Source organism: Lethenteron reissneri, chromosome 7, assembly GCF_015708825.2.
Source record: "Lethenteron reissneri isolate LAM-NWPU_2019-01 chromosome 7, ASM1570882v1, whole genome shotgun sequence".
In the NCBI taxonomy this organism is placed as follows: Eukaryota; Metazoa; Chordata; class Hyperoartia; order Petromyzontiformes; family Petromyzontidae; genus Lethenteron; species Lethenteron reissneri.
The window spans coordinates 5,988,261-6,002,433 of NC_083785.1; the positions used below are offsets into that span (position 1 = coordinate 5,988,261).

At 55.7% G+C, this 14,173-nt stretch overlaps 1 protein-coding gene across 6 annotated transcripts in view; it reads right to left on the reverse strand.

The window, feature by feature from the left end:
- The window catches only part of LOC133356679 (electroneutral sodium bicarbonate exchanger 1-like), an 82,990-nt gene that overhangs the window by 29,394 nt on the left and 39,423 nt on the right, over positions 1 to 14,173 (reverse strand). For 5 of the 6 annotated variants that reach the window (XM_061574337.1, XM_061574329.1, XM_061574349.1 and 2 more), the window contains exon 3: positions 9,164 to 9,328. In XM_061574337.1, the coding sequence (XP_061430321.1) occupies positions 9,164 to 9,328 (165 nt within the window). Of the gene's footprint in view, positions 1 to 6,720; positions 6,855 to 9,163; positions 9,329 to 14,173 lie in introns of those variants that run through there. The other variant, XM_061574357.1, reaches the window with a different exon arrangement.

The window sequence follows — 14,173 nt, forward strand, 5'->3', positions numbered from 1 at the left end:
GCACGCACAGGAACGCACGCACAGGAACGCACGCACAGGAACGCACGCACAGGAACGCACGCACAGGAACGCACGCACAGGAACGCACGCACAGGAACGCACGCACAGGAACGCACGCACAGGAACGCACGCACAGGAACGCACGCACAGGAACGCACGCACAGGAACGCACGCACAGGAACGCACGCACAGGAACGCACGCACAGGAACGCACGCACAGGTCAAAGTGTATTCGTTTAACAATGCGAGACCCTAAGAGGCGAGGATGAGCCTCATTCGCAGTGGAGACCTGGGGCACTTCGTCTGCTGCCAGTAGAGGGCGATGATTGCGGCTGCTGCTGCTGCTGTTTTGCGTCACCTCAATTGCCCGCCGGCACACGAGGGCCAACTCTTTCGAACGGCGTCACGGGATCTTTCACGTCCACTGCGAGTGAAGCAGACGGCAAGCGGTAGTAGTAGTAGTATCATTCTGGTCGACACCACAGCGCAGTGCCCATCGGGGCAGCTGCTCGTGAGCGCACCGCGAGGCAAGTGGACGTCCTGTTACGCAGGGGAGCACGCTCTGGCAGGTGATCACGCTCTGGCAGGTGATCACGCTCTTTGACAGGTGAGCACTCTGGCAGGTGAGCACTCTCTTTGACAGGTGATCACGCTCTGGCAGGTGATCACGCTCTGGCAGGTGAGCACGCTCTTTGACAGGTGATCACACTCTGGCAGGTGATCACGCTCTGGCAGGTGAGCACTCTCTTTGACAGGTGATCACACTCTGGCAGGTGATCACGCTCTTTGACAGGTGATCACACTCTGGCAGGTGATCACGCTCTGGCAGGTGAGCACTCTCTTTGACAGGTGATCACACTCTGGCAGGTGAGCACGCTCTTTGACAGGTGAGCACTCTGGCAGGTGAGCACTCTCTTTGACAGGTGATTACGCTCTGGCAGGTGATCACGCTCTGGCAGGTGATCACGCTCTGGCAGGTGAGCACGCTCTGGCAGGTGAGCACGCTCTTTGACAGGTGAGCACTCTCTTTGTGATCACACTCTGGCAGGTGAACACTCTGGCAGGTGAACACTCTGGCAGGTGAACGCGCTGGAAGACGAAAATAAACAAAGCCACGTGGGAACACGCTGTGAGCTCAGAACACAATTGCCTACGCATACACGAAGACAAAGATCCCCCGTGTAGCCGTAACAGACTGTTGGGGCAAGTGCTGTTAGCGAGCACCTGTGAAGGCGGCACACGAGGGGGTGGGTGGCCAGCACCACGCCCGACCGCCTTTGTCTCCCTGGTGGCGATGTTTACACTCATTTGAGGCCGAGTCGACCTAGCGGAGGCCCAGGACTGTTTCACATATTCACCATTATTATTGATCGTGAGCGGGGATAGAACTCGGGTCGCCGGGTTCGTGGTTGGCTACGTACGATGCAAGGAGGCTCAACAAACGTACCTACGTCACCCCTCCTCGCACACACGCACGCGCTGTTATCTCTGCTCACACGGCCGCGACGCGAAGTCCGCGATGAACATCACAGCTGTTGCATCGTCTACAGTTCCTGGGACATTTACCCCTAATCAGCCAGGGCAGTCACCACGGCAGCGCGCGTCACTCTCTGTGTTTGTGAAGGAAACTGCCCCTGCTGCTGCCCTGCTGCTGCCCTGCTGCTCGACACACTTAACGCGCATCCAGTGAGCTGGAGATGTAGGGACACGTGACCCAGTGAGCTGGAGATGTAGGGACACGTGACCCAGTGAGCTGGAGATGTAGGGACACGTGACCCAGTGAGCTGGAGATGTAGGGACACGTGACCCAGTGAGCTGGAGATGCCGGGGCACGTGACCCAGTGAGCTGGAGATGTAGGGACACGTGACCCAGTCAGCTGGAGATGCCGGGGCACGTGACCCAGTCAGCTGGAAATGGAGGGGCACGTGACCCAGTGAGCAGGAGATGCAGGGACACGTGACCCAGTGAGCTGGAGATGCAGGGACACGTGACCCAGTCAGCTGGAGATGCAGGGACACGTGACCCAGTCAGCTGGAGATGCAGGGACACGTGACCCAGTCAGCTGGAAATGGAGGGGCACGTGACCCAGTGAGGTAGAGATGCAAGGTCACGTGACCAGTGAGGTAGAGATGTTCGATCCCGCGTGTGATGGAGTGGTTCTTCTTGTTGTTGTTCAGATTGCTTTGCTTCATTGCTGCACTGTGATTGGAGACCCAGGCCGCTCTTGCAAATGATACTCCTCTATCCTGGTCTACGGAGTTCACATCACGTGGCCACACTAAATCGACTTGAACACTTGGCCAATGCCAGTGACGCTGTAGGGTTTTGCTTTAACCGTTGGAGGTAGGAACCCGGAGAACCCCGAGGAAACCCATGCAGAACAGGGGGGAGGGCGCGATCGAACGATCACAGCTCCACACAGAGAGGAGCGCGACTCAGGAATCGAACCCAGGGGCCTGTCGCTGTGAGGCCGAGCACTGCGAGAGGTCAGCACCACCCCACCCTCCCCCATACCCCGCCCCCCATGGCCCCCATACTCCCAACCCCCCGCCTCCCATACCCCCATCCCCCATACCATACACCCCATACCCCCCATACCATACACCCCACACCCACACCCAAGCAGCTGGGGAGGACCCCAGAATTCACGGAACAGAAAATATCAGCACGATCCAATAATCATCTCGAGTTCAGATCTTTTGTGTTTAGTTTGCTGTCCTTCACCCGCACCTCCGATTAGCACGGTTGGCTACGTACGGTGCGAAAAAAGGTTCCAAATACGCACATACATGCGCGCAAATTAGCATCGAGAGCGAATGAATGTCTCTCATCTCCACCTCGTGCTAACATCGCTCTCACCACACTCCTGCCTCGTCCACATCTCTCTCCGTCTCGCATCTCAGTGCGTCTCTGTCTCTTCACAAAGACGTGTTGGTGGGTGAGACAGCTTCCAATTGGCTTTTCACACGGAATTACAGAGCATTACACACACAGCAGTACACACAAAAGACAAAGACCCCCCGTATAGCCTGTAACAGATTGTTGGGGAAAGTACACCCACAGCATTACAGCAGTACACACAGACTAGTACACACACACACACACTAGTACACACCACACAGTGTTACACAACAACAACCGCCATTCGCCACTAAGTGGCGGTGACGTCACCACGGCGCTTGTGCCAGGCTAGGTGCACATTGAGGCACGTGAAGTGTCGAACGCCCGCTGGCAGGTCACGGGACAGACCCAGGTGCCACGGGTCGACTGGCCGATGAACCACCTGTGCCCCCTACTGTGCCAACTTGCTGTGCTTTAGCCACCCGGCGCTCCGCTCGCTGTTGTGAGCGTCGCTCATCCGCCCTCTGTTGTTGTTGGAGGGCAACTGCCTCCAACTGCCCAGCAGCGTCCTTCACGAGCCTCCGCCACAGAGGCCGATCTTGACACCGCTGGTACCGGGCATCGGCAAGTCCACTCAGCTCCACATCCTCCTGTACTACATCACTCCATCTCTTATCTAGCCCGTGCCGCGCACGTTTAGCCCCCTCGATCCGGCCGAACAAAAGCTGTTTCGGCATGCGGTGGCTGGGCATGCGGACTACATGACCCCGCCAACGCAGCCTTGCCGGCCGGAGGAGCTCACCGATGGGACTTTGCCCAGATCTTTCAAGGATTTGTGAGCTCCTCACACAATCCAGCCTGGTTCCACCCAGGATGGATCGTAGGCAGGCCAGTCTAAATGTTTCCAACCGGCGAAGATGCTCCATTAGGGGGGTCCACGTTTAGCAAGCGTAGAGAAGGGAGGGAATGACTGTGGGCAAGAAGACCTGAAGCTTCGTGCGGAGCGACAGACCAGGTAGCTTCCACACAGCGTTACGCAACCAATGAAAAGATATTGCCGCTCGACTGATTCGGAGTGAAACCTCTGCTGTCAAACCGGAGCCGCTCATTACACCCACACCAGTACACACACACACACACCAGTACATACGCACCAGTACACCCACAGCAGTACACATACACCAGTACACACACACCCACAGCAGTACACACACCCACACACCAGTACACACCCACAGCAGTACACACACACCAGTACACACACACCAGTACACATACACACCCACACCAGTACACATACACACACACACCAGTACACACGCACGGCAGTACACACACAGCAGTACACACACACCAGTACACACGCACACACACCAGTACACACACAGCAGTACACACACAGCAGTACACACACACAGCAGTACACACACACCAGTACACACACAGCAGTACACACACACCAGTACACATACACACATACACCAGTACACACACCAGTACACACGCACGGCAGTACACACACACCAGTACACACACACACAGCAGTACACACACACAGCAGTACACACACACCAGTACACACGCACGGCAGTACACACACAGCAGTACACACACACTAGTACACATACACACACACAGCAGTACACACACAGCAGTACACACACACAGCAGTACACACACAGCAGTACACACACAGCACATTATAAACGGAAAGGGGGACCCCCAAAAAGTTATTTCGGCTTAGGGCCCCCCACGGGTCAGCCCCCCACTGCCCAGCGGCTCCGCTTTGAGAGGCAGGGCGACGGGGGCAGGAGGCATCCACAACACCTCCTGCTCCACACCGCCATCACCACTCACCAACCACCACAACCACTACAACCACCACCACTCACCAACCACTACAACCACCACAACCACCACCACTTACCAACCACTACAACCACCACAACCACCACCACTCACCAACCACTACAACCACCACAACCACCACCACTCACCAACCACTACAACCACCACAACCACCACCACTCACCAACCACTACAACCACCACCACCACTCACCAACCACTACAACCACCACCACCACTCACCAACCACTACAACCACCACCACCACTCACCAACCACTACAACCACCACCACTCACCAACCACTACAACCACCACCACTCACCAACCACTACAACCACCACAACCACCACCACTCACCAACCACTACAACCACCACCACTCACCAACCACTACAACCACCACCACCACTCACCAACCACTACAACCACCACCACCACTCACCAACCACTACAACCACCACCACTCACCAACCACTACAACCACCACTACTCACCAACCACTACAACCACCACAACCACCACCACTCACCAACCACTACAACCACCACCACTCACCAACCACTACAACCACCACTACTCACCAACCACTACAACCACCACAACCACCACCACTCACCAACCACTACAACCACCACCACTCACCAACCACTACAACCACCACAACCACCACCACTCACCAACCATTACAACCACCACCAATCACCAACCACTACAACCACCACCACTCACCAACCACTACAACCACCACCACTCACCAACCACTACAACCACCACCACTCACCAACCACTACAACCACCACAACCACCACCACTCACCAACCACTACAACCACCACCACTCACCAACCACTACAACCACCACCACTCACCAACCACTACAACCACCACCACTCACCAACCACTACAACCACCACTACTCACCAACCACTACAACCACCACTACTCACCAACCACTACAACCACCACAACCACCACCACTCACCAACCACTACAACCACCACCACTCACCAACCACTACAACCACCACCACCAATCACCAACCACTACAACCGCCACCACCACTCACCACTACAACCACCACCACCAACCACTACACCACCACCACTCACCAACCACTACAACCACCACCACTCACCAACCACTACAACCACCACCACCACTCACTAATCACTACAACCACCACCACCACTCACTAACCACTAAAACCACCACCAATCCCTAACCACTACAACCACCACCACTCACCAACCACTACAACCACCACCACTCACCAACCACTACAACCACCACCACTCACTAACCACTACAACCACACCACTCACTAACCACTACAACCACCTCCAATCACTAACCACTACAACCACACCACTCACTAACCACTACAACCACCACCACCACTCACCATTACACCCACCACCACCACTCACCAACCACTACAACCACCACCACTCACTAACCACTACAACCACCACCACTCACTAACCACTACAACCACCACCACTCACTAACCACTACAACCACCGCCACTCATTAACCACTACAACCACCACTCACTAACCACTACAACCACCTCCAATCATTAACCACTACAACCACCACCACTCATTAACCACTACAACCACCACCACTCACTAACCACTACAACCACCTCCAATCACTAACCACTACAACCACCACCACCACTCACCAACCACTACAACCACCACCACCACTCACTAACCACTACAACCACCACCACCACTCACTAACCACGACAACTGCCACCAATCACCGCCACCACCTCTTCCCCTGTCCACCACCAGTCGCCAGCACCCCCACCACCAACCGCTATTCCGATTAGCACGGTTGGCTATACGTACGGTGCGAAAGAAGTTCAACAACAACCACCACCACCAACCGCCAGCCAACGCCGCCGCCACCACAACTGCCCGTACGCACCGCGCCGAGGAGGAGGAGGTTCGACTCCGCCTGCGGGTGCGGGCTGGGGGGGCGCGAAACGTCGTCTGTGCTCGCTCGTGCTCCCCGACTTACCGCCTCCTGTGGTTTCCATGGCTCAATGGCACAAATATTAAAAAAAAGGTTCCCCCTAGCAACCAGCGCCGTGCCGCCCGCACGCGAATTAATTGTGAGCGCCACCTGCACGGCACGTGACAACAGGAAGGGAGGAAGAACCAATTAGTCGCCGCGTGCGTCTTCCGCTGAGCGCACCTGCCCGGAGGACTCGGGGCCTGATCATTGATCGTGCGGATTTGTCCCTGGGATGTGTGGCGGCTCCGACGGAGAGTTCTCGGTTCATCGCGCCTCTCTCGTTGAGCTTCGCTTGGGGATTGATTCGCCTTTGAATTGGTGGATTTGAATCGAAAGCGCGAAAATGCTCTGATGCTGGGAAGCCCTCGGCGTGGCACTCACTCACCACCTCATTACCACTCACTCACACAGAGACACACACTCACACAGAAACACTAACACAGAAACACTAACACAGAGACACTCACACACACACAGAGACACACACACAGAGACACACACACAGAGACACACACACACATAGACACTCACACAGAGACTCACACACACACAGAGAGAGACACACACACACAGAGACACACACACACAGAGACACACACACACAGAGACACTCACTCACCCACAGAGACACTCACTCACCCACAGAGACACTCACACAAAGACACACACACAGAGACACACACTCATACAGAGACACACACACACAGAGGCACTCACACACAGAGACACGCACACACATAGACACACACACAAATAGAGACACTCACACACAGAGACACTCACACAGAGACACACACACAGAGACACTCACACACAGACACGCACACACAGAGACGCTCACACAGATACACTCACTCACCATCTAATTACCACTCACACACCCCCACTCCTACTCGCTCACCACGTCTATCACACTCACTCACACAGAGCCACTCACTCATCCACACACTCACCGTCTCCCTGCTCATCACTCTTCCCCCTCATCTGCCTTCCCCATCATCTCCCCCCTCCTCATCACCTACTCCCCTTACCCTCCACACCCTCCTCACCCCCTCACCCCCTCCTCCTCACTCCTCTCCACTTCCCTCTCTCCGCTCCTCATCACGCGACTCCCCCCCTCTGCCCCCTCCTACCCCTCCTACCCTCTGTACCCCCCCTCCGACCCCTCCTACTCCTCTCCCCCTCCTACCCCTCCCCCTCCTCCTACCCCCCCCCTCCTACACCTCCCCCTCCTCCTACCCCTCCCCCCCTCATACCCCTCCCCCCTCTGTCCCCCTCCTCCGCCCACCCCCTCCTCATCCTCCACCCCTGCGACTGATGATGTCTCCGACCGGGAATCGAACCCAAGTCGACGGTTCCATCGCCGAGTAAACAAACCACTGCACCACTGCTCCCCATGAACACAACAACAACAGCAGCAGCCACTCAAAACTTGGTGACCGTGAGATGCATCCGGCGAAATCTCGACGGTGTCAACACGCTGTGATTTCGTTAAAATTGACAAAGATCCCCCGTGTAGCCTTCAACGGGCTGTTTGGGGCAAGTGCTGTTAGCCAGCACCTATGAAAGCCGACACGGCACACGAGGGGTTGGGTGGCCGGTACCACGCCCGGCCGCCTTTGTCTCCCCAGTGGCGATGTTTGCACATCGCACCAGATACTTATTTGAGGCTGAGTCGACCTAGTGGAGGCCCAGGACCGGTTCAGATAATCGTCACCAATGTTGGCCGTGAGCGGGAATCGAACTCGGGTGATCGGGCTCGTAGCGCAGAGCACTAACCACGACACGACCGCTCCCCCACCCACCCACCACCCACCCACACCCTCCCCACACACCCCCCACACCCTCCCCATACACCCTCCCCACACACCCCCCCACACCCCCACACACCCTCCCCCCACACACCCCCACACCCCCACCCACCCACCACCCACCCACACCCCCGCACACCCTCCCCATACACCCTCCCCACACACCCCCCCACACACCCCCCCACACCCCCCCACACACCCCCCCACACCCCCACACACCCTCCCCCCGCACACCCCCACACCCTCCCCCCGCACACCCCCACACCCTCCCACACACCCCAACACCCCCCCGCACACCCCCCCGCACACCCCCCCGCACACCCCCCCGCACACCCCCCGCACACCACCCCGCACACCCCCCCGCACACCCCCCCACACACCCCCCCACACACCCCCCCCACACACCCCCTCACACACCCCCCCCACACACCCCCCCACACACCCCCCCACACCCCCCCACACACCCCCCCACACACCCCCCCACACACCCCCCCACACACCCCCCCACACACCCCCCCCACACACCCCCTCACACACCCCCCCCACACACCCCCACACACACCCCCACACACACCCCCCCCCACACACCCCCCACACCCCCCCACACACCCCCCCACCCCAGCTCCACCGCTCACCCTCGCGGCCCACGAAGCTCTGCGCCTCCTCCTCCTCGTCCCCCTCGGCGGCCGCGTCCTTCCCCTTCTCGCGGCGCCGGTGGTGGCGGTGGCCGTGCCGGTGGTGACGCCGGTGGCTGCGGTGGCCCAGCGGCACGTGGACGCCCACGTAGATGGCGCGGTGGGCTGCTCAGCACAACAACAAACAACAACAACAAACAACAACAACAAAGGTCCCCCGTGTAGCCGTTGGGGGGAGTGCTGTGCGCGAATGTACCGATTTTGAGGCCGGCACGGCGCACACACTCATTCACTTGCGGACTGCACATGCACCGCAATGCCTCCTGGCATTTACGTGAAATTCGCGTGCAAAAAATAAATATATTTTTAGTTTTTAAATAAATATCCACCGACAGATGTAGAACTTCTTTCGCACCGTACGTAGTCAACCGTGCTAATCGGAGGTGCGGGGGGAAGACAACAAACTAAACACAAAAGACAGCACTTGAAGAAATGAGTTTTCAATTTAAACACGTGAGCATTTCCTCCCTCCCATCAGCCAGCAAAACCTTTTTCTGCCATTGCAGTATGATGTGCGCCGTGCCCCTGAGATGAAATATCCGATTAGATCTCTCGCAGTGCCACCGATCGTGTGAGAGAACGCTCCACGGAAGCGGATATGCCAGAGCTACTTCTCAGATCTCTTTTTCAATTCACCTCTGGTCCACACACGGTAGAAGGCAGCATCTTCCCACCCGCTCCGCCATATGAGAGTATTGCTCGTCGCTTGACATCAAACCAACATTTGTAATTCATATAAGGGGCCGTCATAAATGACGTCACGCAATTTTGGACGATTTTTGACCCCACCCCTCGTCACACGGCGTCACAAAAAGTCAGCCCCCCCTCAAATATGACGTCACGAAGCTCTGCCCCCCCCCCAAAACCATATTCCCATTTTGAAAATAAAACATGCTTCAAATCGCTTTAAACTATTGTCATTGTAGTGCGTATTTAATGTGGCGCTGCACTCTGATGTTGTAGGAGTGTTGTTATAACAATTAGTGTTGTTATAACAATTACATATTTATTTTAATTTGCGCATGTTTATGTGACGTCACATTTCTCCCGCGTGACGTCATTTATGGACGGCCCCTAACTGAAGTTAATCCAAAATAAGTGCAGAACTTAAATTTCGATTTAAAGCTTTCGTGACTGCAGGGATTCATCTTCTTGGTTCTTTCGGTAAAGTCACGTAGAATGGAAATAATAAAATAATAAAAATAAAACATAATAAAATAATTCTCACGACGTTTCGGCCACAACGCAAGCAGCCGTCCTCAGGTGAAGAATAGTCGCTCCAAGCCTGGAGTGTGTCATTCAGACTGTCTTCTCGACAGACCTGTTCTTCACCTGAAGACGGCTGCTTGCGTTGTGGCCGAAACGTCGTGAGAATTATTTTATGTTTTATTTTTAATATTTTATTATTTCCATTCTACGTGACTTTACCGAAAGAACCAAGAAGATGCAGAACTTAATTTAATGGTTGAACGTGTGCAGTCTACTGGAACCAGGCTGAAGCCATTAGCTGCACTCGAGGAACCCCGGTTTAATGACAGGCCGTGGCTGAAACCCGGGATTCGAACTCAGGCACTCGGCGTTGCTGGCTCAGCGTGGAGCCGACGGCAAACCCGAACCCCGCCACACGGAGCTCCCCACGCCCCATCCCAGCAGAGGGAGCACGCGCACCGCGCTCACTGCAAACACAAAGACTCCCCCCCCACCCCGCGTAGCCTTGACAGACCGTTACGAAAAGTGCTGTAAGCAAGTGCTGTTAAGCGAGCACCTATGAAGGCCGGAACGATTACACGAGGGGGTGGGTGGCCAGCACCACACCCGACCGCCTTCGTCTCCCCAGTGGCGACGTTTATACACGCAGCACTTAGGTACTCATTTGAGGCTGAGTCGACCGAGGCGGCGTTCGTCCTCGCACCCACCCACCCATCGCCCCCCCACCCACCCACCCATCGCCCCCCACCCACCCATCGCCCCCCCACCCACCCATCGCCCACCCACCCATCGCCCCCCCCCATTGTCCACCCACCCATCGCCCCCCCCCACCCACCCACCCATTGCCCACCCACCCATTGCCCACCCACCCATCGCCCCCCCCACCCACTCATTGCCCACCCACCCATCGCCCCCCCACCCACCCACCCATTGTCCACCCACCCATCGCCCCCCCACCCACCCATCGCCCCCCCACCCACCCAGCTGCCACTCCCCCTGGCGGGCAGCAGACGGGACCTCGGCGCCCCTGGGTTGCATTGCGATTAACAACATGGACAGAGTCAATGAGCGTTGAGGCATTGGTGCTCAACTCCCGTTTGTAGCCCTGCTGAGCCAGTGGTGGAAATTGGACATTCCTATGGCGGGGGGCGAGCCTGCTGGACATCTGTGAAAAAGAGATGTATAGCTCGTCGGATTCCTCCAGTTATAAATAAATATTGTGATTCTGACTATCTGTAGCCCTGCAGCCACTGCTGATATCCCCATTGAGTGGCAGTCGAATTGAAGTTGTATCGACCCTGGAGGAATGATGGGCTGAGTCACCCCCCCCCCATCCCCGCTGCCCCCCCCCGCACCGCCGCATCGAGTGGCGGCGCTAACCGTCCCGGGCAAGTCAAGCCCTCGTGGTGTGGTGGTGGGGGGTGTGGTGGTGGGGGGGGGCCGTGTGTGCGACGGCACATAATCATTTCTCTCTCTTTGTAGTTGTGGGGCCAGGGGCGGTTGGATCGGGGGTGGGGGGTTGGATGGGGGGTAGCGGGGGGGGGTATAAAAAGGCAACCAAATTAACAGTGGCCGTGTGAGAGGTGGCGACATTCAGCCGAGTCACCGTGGGGTGGGTGGGGGTGAGGGCACGAATTGCTTTCGCCGGGTAACCAAATGTCGGGCCCCGGGCTCGGAGGAGTCGCCCGGTGCCCAAGGGCGCTCGGTTGGCATCAACGCGCGGCGCGGGGTCGCTCGAAAGGTCAACGGGGCCGGCGCCTCTGTGTGTGCGGCCGTTCCGAGCCCCGGCGAAACGACGATTGAAAAATAATTCACCCATTCTGAATGACGACGACAGCAACAAAACAAACAGAATAAATAATGAGAGAGAGAGAGAGCAGGCGATCAGGTGGTTGTTTCCTGTCTCGTTCTGCAATGCTGTTCTGATTGTGCTATTGCCAATCCAGGTCACGCTTGACAATAAGACTCTATCCTGGTCTCTCGCGAGTTCTCACCGGGGTTTTAAACAAAAACAAATCAACTTACAACTCGAGCATGAGACGAAGAATCCATTTGGAAGTCTCACGGAGCAGTGCAACCCTCGGTGTCAGAGGTTTCCTTGCGAGTGCCCTCTGGTGCTCCGCTACGTCTTGAGCGGAGTCGCGTCCCTTCGCATCGCAGTCACTCCGGCATGCGACTTTTCATGCCCAGAGCTGGAATGTCGCCAAATTAAGCGCAGAGCCAAATGTAACGCGATGTTTTTGTTTGCGGTGTAGTCATTGGTGACCAGGCTGGAGACCACCAACTCACTACTCCTGAGAACACCCCCCCCCCCGAGTTAAACCACAAGAGCCTGGCCACCCAGGTTCAAACGCAACATTCGCAGCAGCAGCAGCAGCGCCGCTTCGGCGCTCCGATCCTCTGAGCCACCCGGCCTCGTTCGGGCCACGCAGGAGTAGAACAAGTCCGACCATTTTCTGGCAATAAAGCGGGAGGCGTTAAGATGTCCAAACCCCCAAATAGAAACCTTTTGCAAGGCATCACACGTCTGCATTAACCGCACGCAGTACCCGTGGCAAAACATTGCGAACAAACGCGCTCTGATATTAATGTGTGCATTGTCTTGGAAACTGATTGGCCAAAGGTCGCATAGACACACAGGGTCAGTTGGGATGCAATGAGCAGCGGAAGACCTCGGGCCGAGCCTAGTAAGTCAACCTGTCCAAGAATGATCGCCACAAATCAAACATCACGGCGAGAGAGAGAGGGAGGGAGAGGGAGGAAGGGCGATCGAACCAAGACTCGGAACGATCGGGAGTAGGTTTAAAGTGCAAACGGCACAATGGACAACGTCAATCGGCGTTCCCACTTCCCATGAAATGACCATAATCAGATTTGACTGTCGCTGCGGGACAGGGTGCTGTATCATTGGCTTTGTTCGACAAATCTCACTTTTCGCAATCATGAGAATTAACACCAGTGAACTATTTAATAATGTGTAATGAAAAAAAAACCTGGGAAAAAATGTAGCTTTACTCGACATCAGCATGATTGTCACATTTGTACGATAATCGTGAATTCAGCGGCTTATGAGCTTGCGTTCTTAAATCGCCGGCCAAAATGAGAATAAGAAGGTTTATTATTTATGAACGTTGATGCAAAATTGATTCATATTCAACGTAAAATTGTTTCTCTCTCGCGAGCGTGCGGTGGCCTAATCTTCTTTTAATTATGTAAATTCCACAAGCGACCTTTCGTGACCTTATTTACCTGAACCCATTCCCTAATCACGCGCGAGCCGAGTCTCTGGCTGACCCCAAGTAACCCCAATCTAGGAACTGCCGAGCTGTCTCCAGCGGGTTCCAGGTAGGGTAAAGGCGCATCCCTGCAATTGCCCGCTTGTGTCACTGCCGGCAGGAAAGTGGCCCGTGAATGGGGTTTTATCCAGTTTCTTACCAGGTGTGCAAAGAAAACACTCCTTAGCGTTTGAGGACATGAGCACAGCCAACACATTCGTCAATAACACTGTGGCCTTAAAGTAAAAAATATTTAATAGGTGACGTTTCTGGCAATGCACCTTCTTCATAGCTATGCACTGTATGGCAAGATTCCTATCGTAGTCCTGCTTATGAACGCGCAACTCTTATACACTGTCACGAGCGCGCAGTTTTCGTACATTGGAGGCTCGATTAAACAGTTATGTAGCACACAAGACGACTAGAGTGTGTAACTCTTCCTTATCCGTTATGCTTATCTTGTGTT